This window comes from Mchenga conophoros, linkage group LG17, assembly GCF_057382185.1.
Source record: "Mchenga conophoros isolate Kocher_MC1m ecotype Shallow Benthic linkage group LG17, M_conophoros_male_GT1.1, whole genome shotgun sequence".
In the NCBI taxonomy this organism is placed as follows: domain Eukaryota; kingdom Metazoa; phylum Chordata; class Actinopteri; order Cichliformes; family Cichlidae; genus Mchenga; species Mchenga conophoros.
In genome coordinates this window covers 19,823,477-19,844,426 of record NC_140542.1, presented here as the reverse complement: position 1 = coordinate 19,844,426, position 20,950 = coordinate 19,823,477, and the positions used below count along the sequence as shown (strand labels likewise).

At 45.3% G+C, this 20,950-nt stretch overlaps 1 protein-coding gene across 2 annotated transcripts in view; it reads left to right on the top strand.

The window, feature by feature from the left end:
• The first annotated feature begins 297 nt into the window (after positions 1-297).
• Positions 298-20,950, top strand: part of LOC146555393 (thyrotropin-releasing hormone-degrading ectoenzyme-like) — a 271,026-nt gene continuing 250,373 nt past the window's right edge. For both annotated transcript variants that reach the window (XM_085253024.1, XM_085253025.1), the window contains exon 1: positions 298-3,459. In XM_085253024.1, coding sequence (XP_085109150.1) covers positions 2,965-3,459 — 495 coding nt within the window. In that variant the 5' untranslated portion in view covers positions 298-2,964. The remainder of the gene's footprint in view (positions 3,460-20,950) is intronic.

Here is a 20,950-nt window from a genome sequence, read left to right as displayed (position 1 = left end):
GTTACTTCACAGCCAGATAAATCTGCATGCGTGTAAAACCAAAGAGAGGCACACAGAGAACCTTTACTTTGTTTCATCTTCATTTCTCTTCTGTCTGGTTTCTCGTCATCCAGAGCTAGCAGAGGAGAAAACAGCGGAATAGATTTGAACAGCGCTGGGGAGGTGTAGCTTTCACACGCTGAGACCCCCACCCACCTCCCTCCCTCTCGGTCTCTCTCTCTCTCTCTCTCTCTCTCTCTCTCCCTCGGTCAGCGCGTGCCTCTTGGTTGGAGCAGCAGCTCGTGCTCAAGTGGAAACGCACACCGCAAACATACTCACTGCTGAACGGGCGGCACGAGACTCTTCCTCACCTCCATCACCAAGCGTCACTTTCTTCAGTGCACGAAGGGATGCTAAACAGGAAGGCTTCATCACCGCCGCCACCACCATCATCATCAACCGTCATCCTCATCTGCGAGAGAGAGAGAGAGAAGCAGCGGCTCTCCGTGGGCTGAAAAAGTTGAGGAAGATAGGGTTTATTAAAGGAGCACCGGAGGGGCTCGTGCCCGGCGTTAACGCGGGATAATCCACCCGGCACGGTCTGATCCTACTTTGGAGTGTGCAGGACCTGGTGCTGAGTGGGATTTGTTAACGGTGCTTTCCAGGATCGTTCCGTGCACCGTCCCCGGTGCTGACTCTGACCTCCGGCGTGTTTGTTTTTTTTAGTCCATTTTTTCTTCTTCTTTAAACGATCGGCCCGTTATTGTTATTACTGTTATTATTAACGGGTCCGGTGTTTAATCCCATCGGTGTGAGCTGGATCTGGTCTCTGGCGGTTTAACGGGATCCCCACATGTGCCAGCGGATCAATAACAGCTTCCTGGCATTTATCTGTGAACTCCCGTCATGTCCCTGATGGATTTCTTCCCCACCACACGCACTTAATGGATTTCTAACGGTGCTGTAACGAATCCCGGGACCGTCCCGGGTGGACTTGAGGGTTAGTTTATTGACCGACGGTAACCTCAGCCCCCTCCCCGGGAGCAGAAACAGCCCGCAGGTATAAAGCAGGTGTTCACATCTGGGTTACCGAGGAAAACGGGACGTGCAGCAGAGAAAGCGCGGTCCTTTGGACTGAAGTGAGTCTGACTAATAGCGGATCACCCCCGGAGAGGTACCCTTCCACCTCGGGGACCGACTGCTGTTTAAAACGGACACGGAGATCATCGCTTCCTAGCGGGGGCGAGAGAAGAGAAGTTACCGGAGAACCAGAGGAGTTTTTCTTCTTATAATATTTACCGATGAACCTGTAATGTTTGGACAACCTTCATGATCAATATCTGAGTGATTTCACTGAAGGAACTGATTAATTGATGGTGGATTTTAAAAAGGGGGTTTTCAGCTCTTTCTGTGGATTTCTGTCCCCACCGAGCGGCATCCATGTAATCAATACAATCCTGGGTTATCAATCAGTTTTAATCCAGCTTCCATCCGTCAGGCTCATGAGCTGGAAAGCTGGGATCGTTTAGACCTCGTGGAGTAGCCGAGTGAATTATCTCCTCCACGGTGAAATAAACCCACATGCTGGCCGTAAATTATCCACTTAACCCCCCTCAGGAGAGGGAAAGGAGAGAGAGAGAAACCGAGTGCTATAGACACAGACCGCAGCCAGAGAGTTATTACCGTTTTTAAACTACACCTTTATCAGCAGCAAAGCTAATTTTAATTTGAAATCCATCAGAGAAAAGGGGTCAAACGGAGGCGCTTCCTCAATTTTTAACAGCAACTTTAAGTTTGTGTGACAGAGAAGTCACTACAAAACTGTACTTTAAAAACAAGATTACTGAAGTATTCTGCTTTGGGACAAAGCCCTAAGAAAACTGAGTAATTACAAATTAATCTCGAGCTTGTAATAAAAAAAAAACAAAGACAAAAAACTGGATTTCTTGACAAAGATCCGAATTCAAAACTTTATTTTACTCAAAATAAGATCTGAACATATTCTGGTGTGACTTTGATTTGATTAAGTCTTCATTTGATTCCAAACCTTAAATGCAATCATACAAGAGACTTGTAACACATCTTAATGTCTTGTAAGTTATTATAATCTTCGACTGTAACATTATGACAATCCCATAATAGTCCGAAAGGGATTTATTTATGGTTTATTGCGGATGTGTAAGAGCTTTAACTCAGAGCAAATTAACTTTACTCGTACCTTGGGAAAACTACCTGCCGCTTTAACCCCCTTGTGTTCGTTCAGACTTTGGTTGAGGGTCTTTGACTTGGTAACGTGACCGTTTTTAAAGTTCAAACTGATGATTTCCATCATCCATAACTGACTTGAATTTATAATCTGAGAGGAAATCCAGATAAGGTTGCTTTTACAGCATAAGGCTTTATTCCCAGTTTTATACCTTGTGGTGGTTAAGTGTTTAGCTTACCCAGCTGATTTCCAGTCTATGGATGATACGCTCACTGTATAGCCACATCCTCAACGGCATACCTCCTCCGCTCTGTCCCTCTCCTCCTTCTCCTTCTCAGGCTTCACTGCTCTTGAAATCGAGCCATGCAGCATTGATTTTTTTGTTTCTGTTCACCGCAAAACCAAAACGCACATGACCATCTCATTTTTTCTGTTTTTTCAGTTTGGTTGCCTGAAATGTAAGACGTGCAGCAGTGCTGATTTTTCACATCTAGGCAGAACTCAAGGACGTTCATAACAGTCCATCAGCAGCAAGGTCAGAGTTCAGTTTTTCAGATATATAACTGCTGGAGTTTCATCAGCACAGACTGATAGGCTGACAGGCTGAATCAAGACTGGAATCTTTTGGACGATCAAAACACATTCAATCACATCAAGTTTACTGTAAACAAGCTGAAATCTGACCTGTGCATAAATGAATATTTTTTTGAATCAGAATCTGTTTCTGCTGCTGAACTTTGACATTATTTCTTTGCTGTTCTAGTGACATTTTAAGCTAAATGGGACTAAACGACAGCAGCCCGGGAGCCATGCGGAACGGCCGTGGCCTCTCGGATCAGTGGGCAGAATCAGTGGTGGTCCGGCCTCGAACCACTGAGCGCCACATAACGGTGCACAAGCGCCTGGTGCTGGGCTTTGCCCTCTCCATACTCACCCTCATTATCGTAACAGCAGTAGCCGTTGCGCTCAACGTCAAATTTGAGGACTGTGGTGCACGAGATCGCGATGAATCAACTGGAGAGCCGAGTTCCCGAGGCCCCGGTGGGTCTGCAAAGTTGAATGGAGGCAGAGGGGAAAGGACGGGGGAGAAAGGGGACGAAGAGGTGGTCCAGCCGTGGAGAAACTCACGATTACCAGGCTCGGTGAGGCCTCGGCACTACGACCTGCGGCTTGCCGTCTACATGGATAACTTCACCTTCTCTGGCGAAGTCAGCATTGAGCTGGAGTGCATTAATGCCACCCGTTTTATTGTGCTGCACGCTGATCGCTTAGAGGTATGTTGGCGCTTTGTTTTTGCTCACAGTGAGGATAGTGATAATTTAAATTCAAGCATGTAGCAGTCTAGAGCCCAAGGACTCCTAGGTAATGTCACTTTTTACAAACTGAATGACCAACATGCTTGGGGTTGTCCAAAATTTTAGGTTCTTAGGTTCTTTTAGGTTTTTGGTTCAAAATCTACTTAGGCACAGACCCACCCGAAATAATCAGACCTGTTCCAAAATGCAATCAATTAGACTTATCAAAGAACCCAAACACCAAATATAAGCTGCTTTTACTGATGATTACAGCCCAGAGCTTTTCCTCAGCTCACTTGACAGAGTTGAATGTGAGAATAAAAAAGTCCAACTTTGGATTTTTAGCCTGCCAGATCCCAAACACTAGGTTAAACTGAGCCTGTGTTAGAATAGCAAACCGTCTGCTGAATTTACAAAGAAGCAAAAGCGAGAGTGTTTACCTGTACGCTCTACCCCAGCAGTATCCTCGCCTTAGCCAGCCTGAGTATTTCCAGTGTTTTGTGAAAAAAACCCCAACTTTAAATCAGGTACCAACCTGCTTCTCCTGATTTTTGACTTCATGAGTGAAAATACCTCTATAGCTATCCTATTCAGAACCTTTTCTAATGTACAGCAGATTATAAAATTAAACCTTTCTCTGCACTGCACTGCATTTGAGACATTTAATGCTTCTTACACAACTCTAGATTTTCAGTGCTCTGAAAGAAGTTGAAATGTGACACCTTCAACTGTGGCAACCTTTTCATGGCATTAACAAATGATATGATGGACATTACTTCAACGTACCTCTTACCTCAAAACACAGACATTGAATCATAAATTAGTTTGAATCCATTCAGGTGTGACTGAACCCCAAACCTGAGACCCACACCAGTAACAATAAGACCCTGATTGACACAATTAAGCTTAATGGAACAAATTTACATCTTTGTTACTGGATCAGGTCTTGGCTGTGAAGCCCTCTACATCGTAGTCCAGACTCAACAATTCTTAAACACTAGACATACTATAGTCAAATAATAGTTAAATAAACTCAACTTTATGAAATGGGCAATGCTGGTAGATTATTAGCTATATTGGCTGTGCATTGGTTGCTGTTGGTTACGGCTGTTTTTGTCTACTAAGTTACAAAAAATAGAGATGAGTACTGGTATTGCATCTCATTACTACAGCTGAAGTCTCCGGGTCCATGAAATGTCAGCAACACTATTCCTGGCCAGTTTTAAATTGGGTACTTTTTCTTTCAGGCATGAATTAAACTCTTGGAGATTTACAATTTTCTTGAGAAGGTAGTGCAGCAAAGCCTTTTGAACCTTTAAAATGACAATAGTTACTCCCGTTGGGAGCATGAATGCCCCAATTTAATGAGTAATTCTGAATTTCTATTTGCTGTTCTTATATGAAATTTAAGATAGTAGGCAGCTTGGCAGAATTGAATTGGATACCAGTGACCCCACCCCTAACCATACCAGATTAGGTTATTATCATTATTATTATTACTATTAATAATAATAATAATAATAATAATAATAATAATAATAATAATAATAATAATAATGTGAATACATTTAATTTTATTATAAATACATAAATAAATATAATACATAAATACATTTTATTTATAGGCACCTTTAAAGACCCTCAAGGTCACCTTACATTAGTACAAAAACAGGTCAATGAAAAATAAAAACAAGTATAAAAATATAAAAGCCAAACAAGGTAAAAATAGACTGAAATGGAATCATGATGAAGGGTGTGCAATTTTGAACAAATAGGTTTTAAGGTGTGATTTAAAAGTGGAGAGAGAGTTTGTAGTGTGGAGCCGAGTTCCCGAGGTGGAAGTGCATTCCAAAGTCTCAGGGCAGCTCTGAGTCCCGTAGAAGTCAGCCGAGCAGGTGGAATAGAAAGAAGAGGAGGTGAGGAAGAGTGGAGTGTACAAGGGAGTGAGTATGTATGGAGAAGATCAGATAAATATGGGGGAGTGAGGTTATGAAGCGCTTTGAAAGTGAGAAGCAGAATCTTAAATTGACACGGAGCTGAACTGGAAGCCAGTGGAGCTGTTTATGAACAGGTGGTATATTTTGAGGAGATCTAACTTACCCCATTAATCCAGAAGTTTATTTTATTTATTTATTTATATATTGTTATTAATATCATTTTTTGCATCCCCAAATAGAAACCTTGCAACAGAAGACTTGTAGCCACAATGCATGTAAGGGAGTTGATGTCAGCGGTAACATCTTTTCGTCTCAACTCTAATAGTAGAATGAGAGATTCCTGAGAGCTGACTTGTTTGAGATAAAACTGGATGATGGTTGGACTAAACTTGTTTGCAGTAACTTATTTGCAGTCATGTTATTGTTATTGAGAATGGTCAGTCATGATCTAATTACTGTTGAATCCAGTTCCGTACAAAGTCTACATCATGAAACAGAGATTGGTGCGGTGCAGCCGGTTGATGTAGACGTTTTGATCTTTTGATAATGTTCCAAACAAAGCTCCTTGTTTGCATCCAGTGGTCTGCTCTGTGCTGAAAGCATCCCGACGCTCTCTAACAAAGAATGTTTATTTCCAGATTTGGCCTCGGAGGTTTCTTTAACGAGGCTAATTAACCGTCAAAGTTGCTGTTTCAGCCCAATTTCGGAGACAAGTGCGTGGTGAGAGAAAGCCTCAGAGAAACGCCTGAGCAACGTGATTTTTCAGGCTGGTCATCTCGGCTAATGTGAGAGAAGGATAAATCTGTCTAATTTGGGCAGAGGCCAATTAAAAACCCTGCAGCCCCTTTTGTGTTTGTGTCAGGGCACACTGTGAATTAAGAGGTGCTGTCGGGTGCCAGGCAGGTCTCCTAAGGTATCCTCAGAGTTAATGCATTATGAAAAGAAAAAAATGTCAAGATGTTGAAAGGCCAGAAAACAGAAATGTGAATAAAAATAGATGCGGCTGGTAGCAAGGGGAGGGATAAACACTCCTGAAAAGAGAGCTTAATTCACAGATTCAAAGAAATTGAATGCAAAATGCATTCGAGACGAAGTGAAGTGAAGGTTTTCGGTCTGGAGATGTCGGCTGACCATTTTCCCCAACTTGCCAAACACTGTCAGTTCTTATCCAGATTTCAGTCCCTCCAGACAGCCAATGATTTAACTCCATGTCAAGTAAAATTAACATGCAGGCGCGCCTTCCATTTGGCTAATTTATTCCTCCTCCAGTCCTCCTTCCTACATCCTCTGATTGTGACCTGGAAATCGCTGGATGTTCCAATCGCTTAAATGCACCACAGAGGAGATGAAGAGATGAGGAGCTCCGAGCGCAGAAACACAAGCATGTCCCATGGGGAAATTTTCAACACCCTTTGAATTGCAATGCCTGTACAGTAGTCAGTAAAATCTGACACATCATGCCCATTCAAGCTGAGATGGATTTGATATCTGAATTTAATATATATGATTTTATTGCTTTTTTTCCTGTGCATGTACTCGCCACCCGCTGTGTGTCATTGTTAAAAGAGATGAAGGTTACGGCTTTACATTGTGTTAAAGTGGTTAATAGTGCAATCACTTCAACACGCCGTGGTTGCTAAACTGGTTGTGTAGCACAATGCACTTGTATTTGAAATATGTGAAAATAACATGCAATCACTTATAGACAATTATACTAGTTAACTGTAAAAATAGTTTGTGTTGGAATATAGAAGCTGAAATTAGTTGTCTTCTTTTAATCTGGGGTTTCAGCTGACTGAGGGCAGCACAAGTATTGATGAAGGGCAGCTGTGTGAACCTTAATGAAAATGAGCTCAGGGTTTCCACACTTTGTTATGTCAAGGTCAAGATGCAGAGTAGGTTGTGACCTGTTTAGGGTTACAGTTGGATCAACCTAATGATAGCCTTAGACTTTAGGAAAATGGGAATGTTATAACAGAACTATAAAGAGTTTGATTTGGAAGGTTGGAAGGACTCCAGGCTTGTTTAGCATGTGTCTAAAATATAGCCCTAATATCCTGCCTTTGGGGTTCATTGCTGCCCTGATACATGTTAACATGTTAAATGTGATACTTTAAATACATTATAAAGACTAAGTTGACATTGGGGAGTGCTGTTCCCTGTGCCTTGTATTTGAGAATATATCTATGTTTCGGTGTTCTTCTAATATGGTTTAGATTGTGTAGAACGATGTAGTCTTTCTATGTGACTCACTCCTCCTGAACATTTTTGGGGGGTTAAAAAGTTAAAATCTCACCCAGTCAAATATCTAGTCAGCCTTTTGGATTGCAGTCTGTTGTTGGGGGCTGCACAGTGGAACAGTGGTTCAATCTGCCTCACAGCAGGGTTCAAATAAGTTTGAATCCATCATTTGGCTGGGGTGTGTGGTCTGTGTGGAGTTTGCATGTTCTATGCGTGAGCACTCCAGTTTCCTCCTACAGTGTAAAAGACATGCAGTTAGTGGGGTTTGGTTGGGTGTGTTAGCCCTGTGATCTGTCCAATATGTCGCCCATCTCTCATCATATGGCAGCGTTAATAGGCTGATTTATTAATGGATGATGCTGATGGTATAAAAGGTGACCAAACTTTACTTTTTAGCTTTGCTAAGTTTTAGTAAAGGGTCTGTATTCTGTTCCAATTATATTGTGAAAAAATATATGTACAGTATGATAAAGTAGGAATGTAAAATATTTCAGGGTATATGTTCTTTTAGAGAACATATTGATATTTTCATTGGGCCGTGTTCAAGTAATTCAGGGTTAAGTTTAAGGCCAACTATGATTGCAACACTTCTCGCTGAAGCCCATTGGTGTGAAGCAGAAAGCCCTCCCTAATAAGAATGTGAGCTTCCTGCGCTTCCTCGTGGTCCGATCTTGGGGCGTGCTTAGTGTCAGAGGGTTCATTAACACTGGGAGACTTTTTAGACCTCACTGGTTTCTCCAGTCAGGCATAGATCACCGAGTGGTAATGAAATCTGTTTTAAAGTCATCTTCACCAACTTCTTTCTACTCCTGAGGCTCCACAGATTCTGTACATTGACCCATTTTTTGGACGTATTTGACAGTCAGTTTCTATATTTTTTGATGGCTAGTTGCCATCTCTTCAAAATGATTTTGCAGTGAGGGAGGACAGCATGCATGTTAAAAAGAGTTCCTCCCCTTGCATCTCTCTGTCACATGAGCACCGAGTGAAACTGAGACGTAATGAAGATACAAGCATGATGAAAGCGAGCAGCCACATTAGCTAAATAAAATGCACCCCAGGCTCAGTGTTACTCTCTGTTAGCTGAGAAATCTAACCCAGCACCAAGAAACAAACAATTAAACAACATTTATTTGAGCAGAACATTTTGAAGGCATCTCAGAGCGTGCCGCTGTGTCAGCTGACTCATCAGAAAAGCCTGAAAAACATCCTTTTAATCTCCACTGTTTCCTCTCTGTGTCAGCAGGCTCTGTTCGTATTGATCAGTTCTTTCATCAAAGGACACACACACACACACACACACACACACACACACTGTGTTTGATTGGCTTAGGGTCGCTGACGTGTGACAGCGGAACAACCTAAAGGTTCCAAACTGTTCCTGCTGCTGCGGGCGTGTTCCCATCATGCACTGCTACTCATCCATGTTTATAATGATGACTAATTGAATTCATTTTAATTAATTATTTGATCCACACAAGGAATTTAGTATAACTTCAGGGTAAAATACCAAGAGAAAGGTGCAACTTGGTAATGCACAAAAAGAGTAAAAATTAAAAGGACCCACATGTTACATAACGAGGTTGAACAGAAGCTGTGGCCTTCTGCTTGTTCTTTGACCTGTGTAAACCCCAAAATGTGAACTGCCTTCAGGACATAGCCATATGCATACACTTTAAAATTTAACATGAGACATGTTTTTACAAACTATATTATCCAATAGAAATTAGAAATTACTTCTATTACAACTTTTATTTGTGCACCAGTTGTGAATTTTTTAAATGTCATTCTTACCTGCTATTTCTATGTGTTTTTATATGCCGTTTAATTAGGCACCAAACAGCACATGTTACCAATGTTGGACCTTTTGGCCTACAAAAGGATACACACTCTTTGGAGACAGGTGACTTGTCCAGGGTTTACCCTGCTTTATGGTGGCAGGGATTGGCTAAAGCCTCTGTCGTCCGGAACCGGATAAGGAAACAGTCACGCAGGCCTAGAGACTGGTCAGTTACCCCCTGGTCACCACCAGTTTCTTGGGAAAAATATGTATTCCCCAACTAGTTGGCAAGTGGTTACAAGAGAATGCTTCCTATTGGTGGGTGAAACTGAATGCAAAGAGGTACACTGTGCTGCATTGTAGCCCTTCTCGCTTTGGTCATCAGTAGAGTGCTGCAGTAGTCCTTAGTTTGTTTGTGTTGGCAATCCACTAGCAAAAGCAATCACAAGGAGGTTTTTGGTGCAGCGTCCTCTTTGTGACTGATTTCCCTCAGCAACAGTCAGCAAACATCTATAAACCACCTGTGTTACTTAGTTTAGCAGTGCCATAAGTCCTACAAACTGCCACCTGCATAAGTAAAACCAAGAAAGAATATTTTTTAAGCCTTTTAAAAGCTGGGTAAACTATTTGATTAAGAAACTTGTATTTAAATCTCCAAAAATCATAACAATCCCTACTATTGATTTATACATTCTGGCTCCCTGCACACTTCATTGAGACTCACTGCATTTCTGTGGACTCTGAAATAGTGTGACCTCTTAATGTGCATTTTCATATTTTGATTTATGATATCCATATACTGTACATAGTCTGAAAATTGGGCCTCACCCAGTAATAAAAAAACAACATAAAAATACTCACGTATATTTCAAAGCCAAGAGCCTTTGTATAACACTAAATAAGGAAGCAATAAGAAGGCAATTAAGTTAAATGCCAAAGGATGAGTGGAGCTTATTTCAACTTGGGATATTTACCAATCATTCCACTTTGGGGCCATATTGCTAGGGTTCAAATTTACCAATGAATGGTGTTATATTATGTATGCAAACAAGCCAGTATGCATGGATAAATACACAGGCTCATTAGGTCAGGTGGCAAGTATTCCCATTCTTCAATTTTAATCAGCAAGATGGCTGTTCCACTTGGATAAGTTCTGGTCTTACCCTCAGTCTGCCTGAAAACAAACAATTAAGGTATTTAGGTAAGAATTGTTGTTGTTGTTGTTGTTGTTTTTTAAAAAGGTGCCATGTTAGTTAAAACATTAGAACCACATTAATGGAACAGACAAATCATGGCAGATGTTCTTGGTGAAGCACTTTATACTTCGGGAAATCAGGACTTTGTGAAATTCAGCATTTGATGAATGGACCTTGGTCATATTTGGCTGCTGTGAGTGATGGTAGAACTGTGAGTAGCAGTTTGCTCATCGAGAGAATCCTTTTCCCTAAACTCTCCTCGTTCCTCTGGGAGGTATGCACAATTCTGGCTTACGCTCAGACAATTTGCATTTCCTTGACATTCAAATTTACCTTCCTAATTTTTTTTCTTTGCATCGCTTCAGACAAAAAACTGATTAACACGAGCAGCAGATATGCAGACCTTATGATATTATTTTTAAGTATGCTCTCACACTACACCCACAGAAGTGTTTGCACTTATTGTGGCTGATTAGCCCTCTTCACAGGACTGTGTGGGTGTGTACAGAGAGTTCTTGACTAACATATCCCTCTAAGTTATATGTTTGCCTGGATGATCATCTTTAGTGCACTGAGTTTAGTGACATTTCAGTTAATTACCAGTAAATCCCCACTCAGCGTCAACCTGGGCGCAGGTCTAATCAGCCAGGAAAAGTCAGAGCACCTGTGAGGCTTTCCAGGGCCTTTAATGAGACAGGTGCTCTCCTCTTCCTTCAGTATTAATTCTCCACAGCTGCCGACTGTCTGTTTCTTCATCACCTGGTCAGTTTGACTCCTGAGCGGCACAATGAAATATGGATGAATGTGGGTAAAGTTGGCAGGCGAACAAACACTCTGAGATCTGCTGAGCTTTCTTTCTTTCAACACTCCTTCCTCACTACTTTGGTGAAAATGCTCAGATGATGATACTTTTTTTCTCCAAAGCTGCTCTCAGATACACCCTTTGTTGTACACATGGTGCCTGTCACGTCACCATGGCGACAGCTCCAGCATTCGGAACAACAGCTGGCTGTAAATCAGGGTTTGCTGAGCAATGCATGCCACCTGACAAACTGCAAATGCTTGAAGCTGGTGCATTTCTGTGGTTTTTAACTGTTTTGGGTTTGCTGCCTGACTGCGCTGATCTACCTGAACAGCAGAGGGTGCTTTCTCTCAGGACAGCTCGGTTTGAACACCTGCTGTGAGACTTACTGGATCTATGCAATGTTTTGATCATCGCTCAACACTTAATTACTCTAATGGGGATAAATTAAATGGAATAATTCACTGTGCCATTATTTATTTATTTGCAGACTACAGAATATCTATCAAGTTGATTTTTGGCTTCTCTTCTATAACTTTGGTATTAATGTCAGCAAAGTGGATAATAAAGGGTAAATTGGGACTGTGCTAATAAACATGGACAAAACTACTGTGATGTTACCTCCAGGTTCTGATGCCCTTAGTTTGCCTGTCAGCATCTTAGTTTATGAGCGAGGAGGCGTGTTTTACTCTTAATCAGATCTCCCAGTGTGCAATGAGAACATCGTGCACGAATCATAAAATGTTAAAATGTCAAAAGAGAACACAAACCCAGCAAAAATGTTTATTGAGGTCAACTATGAATTTCCTCTCGTCTACCTTAGAAATGAGAGGAAAAGAAGTTGGCCAGGTTGCCTAGTGGGAGTCAACCGGTCTCCAAACAGTTCAGCTCTAACTGCATTGATTGCAGTCACTCTGTTGGGTAGATAGCTTGTACTGGAAGGACTGTAAGGTGCTAGTTCAGGTTTGCAGCTACCACTCCCTGGAGTGTCGGCCAGAACACTGCTCAAGGCCCGGATGAATGTTCAGAAGGGAGACAATGAAGACACCGAGGATAGTGCAGACTCTTGTATTGACTTCACACAGTTGAAGGTAACAGGGATTGTCAGAGGAGCAGGTATTGCATACAGGTTTAGGTGCGTGGGCATGGGTGTGTGTGTGTGTGTGTGTGGTCTCTGAACGGAACAGAAAGAAAATGCTACATTACTAAAGTGTTCACAACAATATCTCCAGAGTACATCAACATAAACACAGGCAGGAAATAAACTAACATCCCCTTTAATACCATAGGCCATATATTACCCACGACTCACACGTAGACCCCCTGAGAGAGCTAACCAGGTACACAGCTATACCCAACCACACGGCAGGAAAGTTAGCTTAGCTTAGCTTAGCTTAGCACCCGCTAGCGGCACAGACAGAAACATAATCATTTCCCCCCTAACCTTGGTTACAGTCCCAAACACATCTTATTATCACATCCTCACACATCACCAACTTACGTTGCTCATTAACGCACACTTCTCACGGGATAACCAATTCTCTGCCAGTAATCTGGAGCAGAAAAGCTCAGGTGCTTTGCCCACGTCTCTCCCTGGACATAGTCTCTCATACAAAGCGGTGGGGTGACCTCTACTGGCCACTCTAAAAACTACAGGTGAACTAACAACAGAATAAACCCATAACTACGGGGCCTTTTGTACAGCCGCCCCCAAATGTATGAAGTACATTTGCTCACAACAAAAGGCAATTTTACAAACAAAGTCACGGTGATTGTCCTTTGTCTTCGTCCGGGAGGGCAGGCAGCACCACCAGCCTCGCCACAGGTCGGGTGAAGGTCCGGTCCTTCACCTTGATGTCAGCAGACCTGATGTGCCCTTCGGGACTGGGGTGGACTTTGGAGATGCAGCCCACGAGCCAGGAAGCACGAGGCAGCTGAGGATCTACGATCATCACCACCGAACCTTCTGTGACATCTGCGGGGGATGACCGCCATTTCTGCCGAAGCTGCAGGCTTGGAAGGTACAGCCGGACGAATCGAGACCAGAAGTGGTCAGCCAGCACCTGGGAGTGCTTCCACCTCCGGCGACTCAGGAGCTCTTCTCTGGGGTAAGCCACTTGAGGAAGTGCTCCGTCAGGCCGCCCCATCAGAAAGCAGTTGGGGGTCACTGGATCAGGATCACTGATGTCAGACGGGACATAACCTAGTGGTTTGGAGTTCAAGATGCCCTCCACCTCCACAAGGACCGTGTGGAGGACCTCTTCTTGAAGGGGTTGGGATCCTACTGTAGTGTAGAGTGCCGTCTTGACAGACCTAATCTCCCGCTCCCACACTCCCCCGAAATGAGGAGCCGCTGGTGGATTGAAGTGGAAGACGATCTTATGGGGAGCCAGGAGCTTCTGCAGGTCAGAGGTCATGCTGCAAAAGCTGCTTGCAGTTCCCTTTCTCCCCCACGGAAGTTGGTCCCTTGGTCTGAGTACAGCTCAGCTGGAGTTCCTCTCCTGGCAATGAAACGGCGAAGTGCCATTAGGAAGGCATCCGTATCGATGGAGGTTAGGACATCAAGGTGGACCGCTCTGATAGTTAGGCACTTAAAGATGATGCCCCACCTCTTCTCCACACGGCGCCCGATTTTGACCTCAAAGGGTCCAAAACAGTCCACGCCTGTCGAATAAAAGGCAGGTTTGTAAAGGCGGAGGCGCGCAACTGGCAGGTCCGCCATCTTGGGAACAGTCGGTCGGGCTCTCCATCTGCGGCACTCAAGACAGGTCCTTTGAAAACGCCTAACTGCTTCCCGGCCTCTCAGGATCCAATGAGTGCGCCGAATCTCCGCGAAGACCCTCTCTGGCCCTGGATGGCGCAGGCGACTGTCGACATCCTGGATGAACAGGCGGGTGACTGGATGTGTCGGATCCAAAACTAAAGGATGGGAGCTGGTAAAGGCGAGATCTTCGGAGCGGCGAAGACGCCCACCTACACGGATGACCTCATTCTCGTGGTCAAACTCAGGGGATAGTGCAAGGAGACGACTGCTGCGACTGATGGATTTCCCCTGCTTAAGGAGTCGATACTCCTCAGGGAAGCTCTCCTGTTGAGCTTCTCTCAGGACATCCATCTCTGCTCGAACATAGTCATAAGCCGATGAAGTTCCACCGCCTTTGGCCGCCCCATGCAACTGCGTAATAGCCGCTTCCAGCAGCTGTGTCCAGGTGTCATATTTGCTGAAGTTCGAAGTGGCGGGGTCAAAGGTGGTAGAAAATCCACAAAAGGTCTCTTTACGGAGCTCAGATGGGCCTGGAGGCTCAGCCAGGGTGCCACTTGGCTCTGGAGGCCACTGTTCTGGACCTAGGAGCAGGAAAGGAGGCCCTTGACTCCATCTATTGGGTCTGGTCAGCTCGAGAAGGGACTTCCCCCGGGTTATATCATCTGCGGGGTTCTGGGCTGAGTCCACATAGCGCCAGGTGTGCGAGTGAGTGAATTCGTGGATCTCTGCCACGCGGGTGCCGACGAAGACCTTGAAGTGGCATGACTGGGACCTCAACCAGGTGAGTACAGTTGTGGAGTCAGACCACAGCACTATCCTCTTTATGTCCAGAGTGAGCTCATTTCTAAGGAGACGGGAAAGATGAGCTCCGGAGAGGGCACCACACAGCTCAAGTCTAGGCATGGAGAGAATGCGTTTAGGGACAACACGGGAGCGAGCCATCAGGAAGGCTAGATGTGAGCTGCCATCACCTGTCACTGTTCTCATGTAGGCCACTGCGCCATAAGCCTGCTCTGACGCATCACAGAATATGTGAATCTCTCTCTCACTAACTGACTCCGTGATGTGCTTTGGGAGATACGGGCGAGGAAGCAGGACTTGTGCAAGGAACGGCAATTCCTCTTCCCAGGTTTTCCACTGCTGGAGTAGTTCTGGCGGAAGCTGCGGGTCATCCCATCCCCTCTGTTGATCCCAAAGGCGCCTCACCAGCATCTTGGCTCGGGTGGTGTACGGTAGGATAAAGCCCAGTGGGTCGTATTGGCTTGCGAGAACCTTAGAAATATTCCGCATAGTGGGGGCGCCATAACTGATTTTGCGGTGTCTGTAACCCAAGGTGTCCGTGGGGAAGTGCCAGCTAAGGCCCAGAGTTGGCTCAGAGGTGTCTGATTTGTCTTGAGTGAGCCAAAGTTCTGCACTTGTGGATCTGAGGTCTTCAGGTAGGTGGCCAATGGTGCTGGGTTCATTACTGGCCCACTGGCGAAGGACAAATCCAGCAGAAGACAGGAGGGCTCTTAGCCTGTCCACTAGGTCCCGGGCTTCTTCAGGGGTCGGCACGCTCTGGAGAAGGTTATCAACATAGAAGCACTGTCCCACAGAGTGACGTAGCGGATCATCTCCTTCCGTGTGGTCCCTGGCGTGGCGCTGCAGAGCAAAGGTTGCACAGCATGGGCTGCAAGTTGTACCGAAGGGGAGGACCTGCCATTCATAAACGGCCACCGGTTCCTCGGGGTGTAGATCCCGCCACACAAACCGCAGGAGGGAACGATCTTCGGGAAGAAGGCGAATCTGGTGGAACATACCTTTAATGTCACCACTGATGGCTACGGCATGCTCTCGAAAGCGAAGGAGGACACCAAGGAGCGATGCGCTCAGGGTGGGCCCAGGTAGAAGATGTTCGTTGAGGGCTTGGCCTTGGAACTGGAACGAACAGTTAAACACAAGGCGATCTTTGCCATTGTGGCTAACAAGGTGGTGAGGGATGTACCATGACTCATCTGCTTGAGCAACCTCAGAGGGGGACACCTTAACCACCGAACCGGCCTGGACCAACTTCTCTATCTCCGCCCGGTAGAGCTTAGCTCGTTCTGGATCTTTCTGGAGCCTTCTCTCCACACTTCTCAAACTGGGAACGACAGCGTTAGGGCTAGCTTTAAGGTGTGGCATGTTCTCGCGGCGAAGGAGGGGGGTGGCATAGCGTTGGATGCCCTCGACATCTACACGAACTGTCTTCTGCTCTAGCAGGCTAACTGCATAGTTATCTTCTCTTGAACGGGTAACCACCTTGCCTTCTGGCACCGGGACAACATCTACCTGCCATAACTTCTCTACATGTTTGAGTAGCTCACTCACCTGGGGAGGAAGGGCAGTCGTGAAGAGGCACTGTTGTGGCAGCGAAGAGGAACCTATAAGGCTGGAGGGACCCTGTAGTGTCCATCCTAACCTGGTGCACATAGCGGCGGGACCACCCGGTGGACCAAGACGGACAGCTTCAGTTGGAGTGATGAGCTGTGGGTGGTCACTGCCAATCAGAAGGAGAGGTTTGACCTTCTTGAAGGACTGGAGAGGCAGGCCTCGGAGGTGTCTATACTTCCGCTGCAAGGACTCCACTGGGTAGCTGTGCTCGGCTAGGTCGATACGGGTGGTGGTGAAGGCGTTGCGGACTTTGTACTTCAGCTTAGGTTTGCCACCAGGGGAGATCTCGAATGAGACACATGATCCTTGCAGAGTTTGCACATCTTGCCTGATAGTGCGCAATGGAAGTGTCTCTGGGATGCCTTGAAGGTCAAGCTTCTGGGCAGCGGTGGGTAGCAGCATAGTCCTCTCTGACCCATCATCCAAAACTGCGTGAGTGCTCAAAGTCTTGCCATTATGGTGAAGGATGACTGGGACAACCTTTAACAGGACTTGGCCGCTCTCTGTAGGACGATCGAGGTACAGGACGCCCGTAGGATTCTCACCTTCTCGTGGGGGAGCAGACACTGAGCCATGTGGCTTTAAGAACTTCGAATTCACGTCGTGAAGGACCTGCAGATGACGACCCTGACACAGGCTGCAGGGTTTCTTGAGGGTACACTGTGCTGCCTGATGGGAGCGTGCGCAACGCCAGCACCTCTTGTTAGTCTTTATCCAGTCTGTGAGTTGTTCGCGACTCAGCTTGATGACCTCCTGACACTGACTCAGGTGATGGGCACGGTTATCGCAAAAGGCGCAGTAGGGTTGCTGCCTAGCTTTGTTTGGAGTGGTACCTAGTGACCTGGGTGAGCTCTCTCCACTGTGAAGAACCGCAACAGAGCGTCTGCTTGGTCTGACATCAGGCTTCTCTCTGGTGATCGCTGGAGTGGGCAAGCCGTCATAGTCCTGACACCAGGATTCGTACTTTAACCAGGTAGCCAGGTCATCCAGGGTGTAAGCCTGACCAGAATGGTTGTACATGCACCGACGGAAATCAGCTCTTTGCTCTGAAGGAAGCTTACTAAGGAGTCGAGCCACATGGGAGCCACACTGGAGTTCGACCTCCCCATCAGGGCCTAAAGTCTTCAGCATGCCCACGAGCGACTGGATGTGGAGAGAGAATCGCTCAAATGCGGCTGCATCCCCTCGGCGGATGTCAGGTGAGTCCATGACAGCAGCAATTCTTCTCAGGGCAAGCTGGTGGGGCAACCCAAGCCTGTCGTTAAGAGCGTTCATAGTGTCACTGAAGGGCGTGGCAGAATGGAGGTAAGCGTCCGCTATCAACTTTGCTTCCTCCAGGTGTAGATGATCTAACAAGACTTGGTACCTGAAAAGCTCTGAACTCTCCGGGGGCAATAAGTTCTCTAGCGCCATCTTTAGACGAGCAAATTCCCCAGGATCACGGCGTGAGAGCTTGGGAATGCTTGGACGAGGCCCCCTGTAGGTCAAGAAAGGAGTAGATGAGGACGGGGATGGAGTTGGCAGTGGTTGCAATGGAGGGGGGTGTGCTCTCGGAGGCGGCGCTGGAGGGTAGGTGATCCTTGGCTGAGGAGAAGTGAAACCTGGCCTAGATTCATGTGGGGGGATGATCTGACTCTCCTGTGCAGCCATAGACTCCCTCTTCAGATCCTGGAGCTCTTTCAGCATCGTATCGATGCGGTCCGCAACTGGACCCTGGCTGGAGACAGACTCCTCCTTGAACACAACAGGAGGAGGTGGTGGAGGCCAGTCCTCTTCCTCTTCAGCAGGGGGTGGCTGGAGATGAACAGCAGGGGCTCTGGGCGGTGGACTGAGCTGCAGACTCTCTGCACGGTCCAGCAACTGCAGCAAACTAGCATGAAGGGCCTGGAAATTATCCAGCCCGGCTCTCATCTCATCATGCGACTGCTGGAACAGGAACCTTTCACGCTGTATATCTTCTAACGCTGCTCTCAATGGTGTGACATGGCCGTGTGAGCCGTCATCAGAGGGGTCAGACGGAGGATGGTGGGAAGAATGGTTGTCGCCTCCTGTCTCACTTTCCTCCTGGTAACCTGCACCAAGCCCGGGGAAGTCAGTCTCATAAGCTACATAGCGGAGGGGACGACGTACATTACGCCGTGGGCGCGCACCAAGAGCTGAGAAGTTCTGAATATCATCCATCTTTTTAGGGTAGAAGCAGCTTACATCCGGCTCGAAGGACCATTAATGTTGGGTAGATAGCTTGTACTGGAAGGACTGTAAGGTGCTAGTTCAGGTTTGCAGCTACCACTCCCTGGAGTGTCGGCCAGAACACTGCTCAAGGCCCGGATGAATGTTCAGAAGGGAGACAATGAAGACACCGAGGATAGTGCAGACTCTTGTATTGACTTCACACAGTTGAAGGTAACAGGGATTGTCAGAGGAGCAGGTATTGCATACAGGTTTAGGTGCGTGGGCATGGGTGTGTGTGTGTGTGTGTGTGGTCTCTGAACGGAACAGAAAGAAAATGCTACATTACTAAAGTGTTCACAACAATATCTCCAGAGTACATCAACATAAACACAGGCGGGAAATAAACTAACATCCCCTTTAATACCATAGGCCATATATTACTCACGACTCACACATAGACCCCCTGAGAGAGCTAACCAGGTACACAGCTATACCCAACCACACGGCAGGAAAGTTAGCTTAGCTTAGCTTAGCTTAGCACCCGCTAGCGGCACAGACAGAAACATAATCATTTCCCCCCTAACCTTGGTTACAGTCCCAAACACATCTTATTATCACATCCTCACACATCACCAACTTACGTTGCTCATTAACGCACACTTCTCACGGGATAACCAATTCTCTGCCAGTAATCTGGAGCAGAAAAGCTCAGGTGCTTTGCCCACGTCTCTCCCTGGACATAGTCTCTCATACAAAGCGGTGGGGTGACCTCTGCTGGCCACTCTAAAAACTACAGGTGAACTAACAACTGAACAGAATAAACCCATAACTACGGGGCCTTTTGTACACACTCTCATAGAGATTACTGAAGTTTTGCAAATAATTGTTGTCTTACTTAGAAATGCAGACAGATTGCCAACATGCTGCAATCAAACTGAGTCTGTGCTGATGAGCACAACCCAGCAGATCTCTTTGCAACAAGGGGATCAAGTCAAAGGGTCACTAGCTGGTTGCATTCCTGTTATTGTTGCCAAGCGTTTAAAGCGTGGAAGTACTGACCTTACTTTGAGTTTGATTCCATAAAAAGTGACAAAAACATTAGCGTCCGTTGTGCGTGGGAAGAAAACTTCTTTTTACAGCGAAAAAAACCCCTAAACTTCTGAGCAAGCACCGAGTGCGCAACGAGGTAATGGGAAACTCACAGAGAAAGTCGCGGATTCTTCAACTGACCGCGGCACACCTGCACCAGGGTAAACCTCCGCCTACCGCAGTGCTGCTTAATAGGTGAAAATAGAGCAACAGGACTGCTGAGTCTTTCACTTTATTTATGTTCTGCTGTGTTTTACTTGCATCTATTTGAAAGAGTGAGTGTAAACACAAAAAATATTTTATTTTATGTGCTGGAATGTGCAGAAAATAGGTTTAAATGTTAAACTAATTTATTCAACTCAGAGAATGTTGCATATAATTACATTTTTGCTTGATGCATAAAGTTAAAAGATTAAAACTGATAAAACAAGTTAAAAAAAAGAGATTTTTCCATTTGATTACATTTTGTATGATGGATTATGTAGAAAAAGTAGAATTGGGCTGAAAGATCTATCGCCTTATCACCTCTTCAGGTTGTAAATCGTGTTTTTAAAAAGTAACTAAGTAACTAAGTAATTAATTACTTTTGAAAATAAGTAATCAGTAAAGTAATGGGATTACTTTTTTGGGGAAGTAATCAGTAATTAGTTACTGATTACTTTTTTCAAGTAACTTGACCAACACTGAGTACGAGTAATAAATCACACAGCAATAGTACCTTCATGTGGTTGTAAAAAGCATGATAATATATTAAGTGTTCAGAACATGTTACTCCCATTGAGTAACGTAACGGAGTACGTTACAAAATACATTTTGGGGCATGTATTCTGTAATCTGTAGTGGAATACATTTTAAAAGTAACCTTCCCAACACTGGTGAAGTGTGACTGTATCATCAACTAATATGTGTGTACATTATACACGGTGACTCATCCTTTAGAAACATTTAAAATGCAATTTGATTATCGAGGAATGTGATTGACCATTATATTTAGCTCTTAAATAGATAAATAGATAGAACTTTATTAATCCCTCATTTAGGTTCCTCCAGGAAATTCAGTTAGTTACGTACATAATA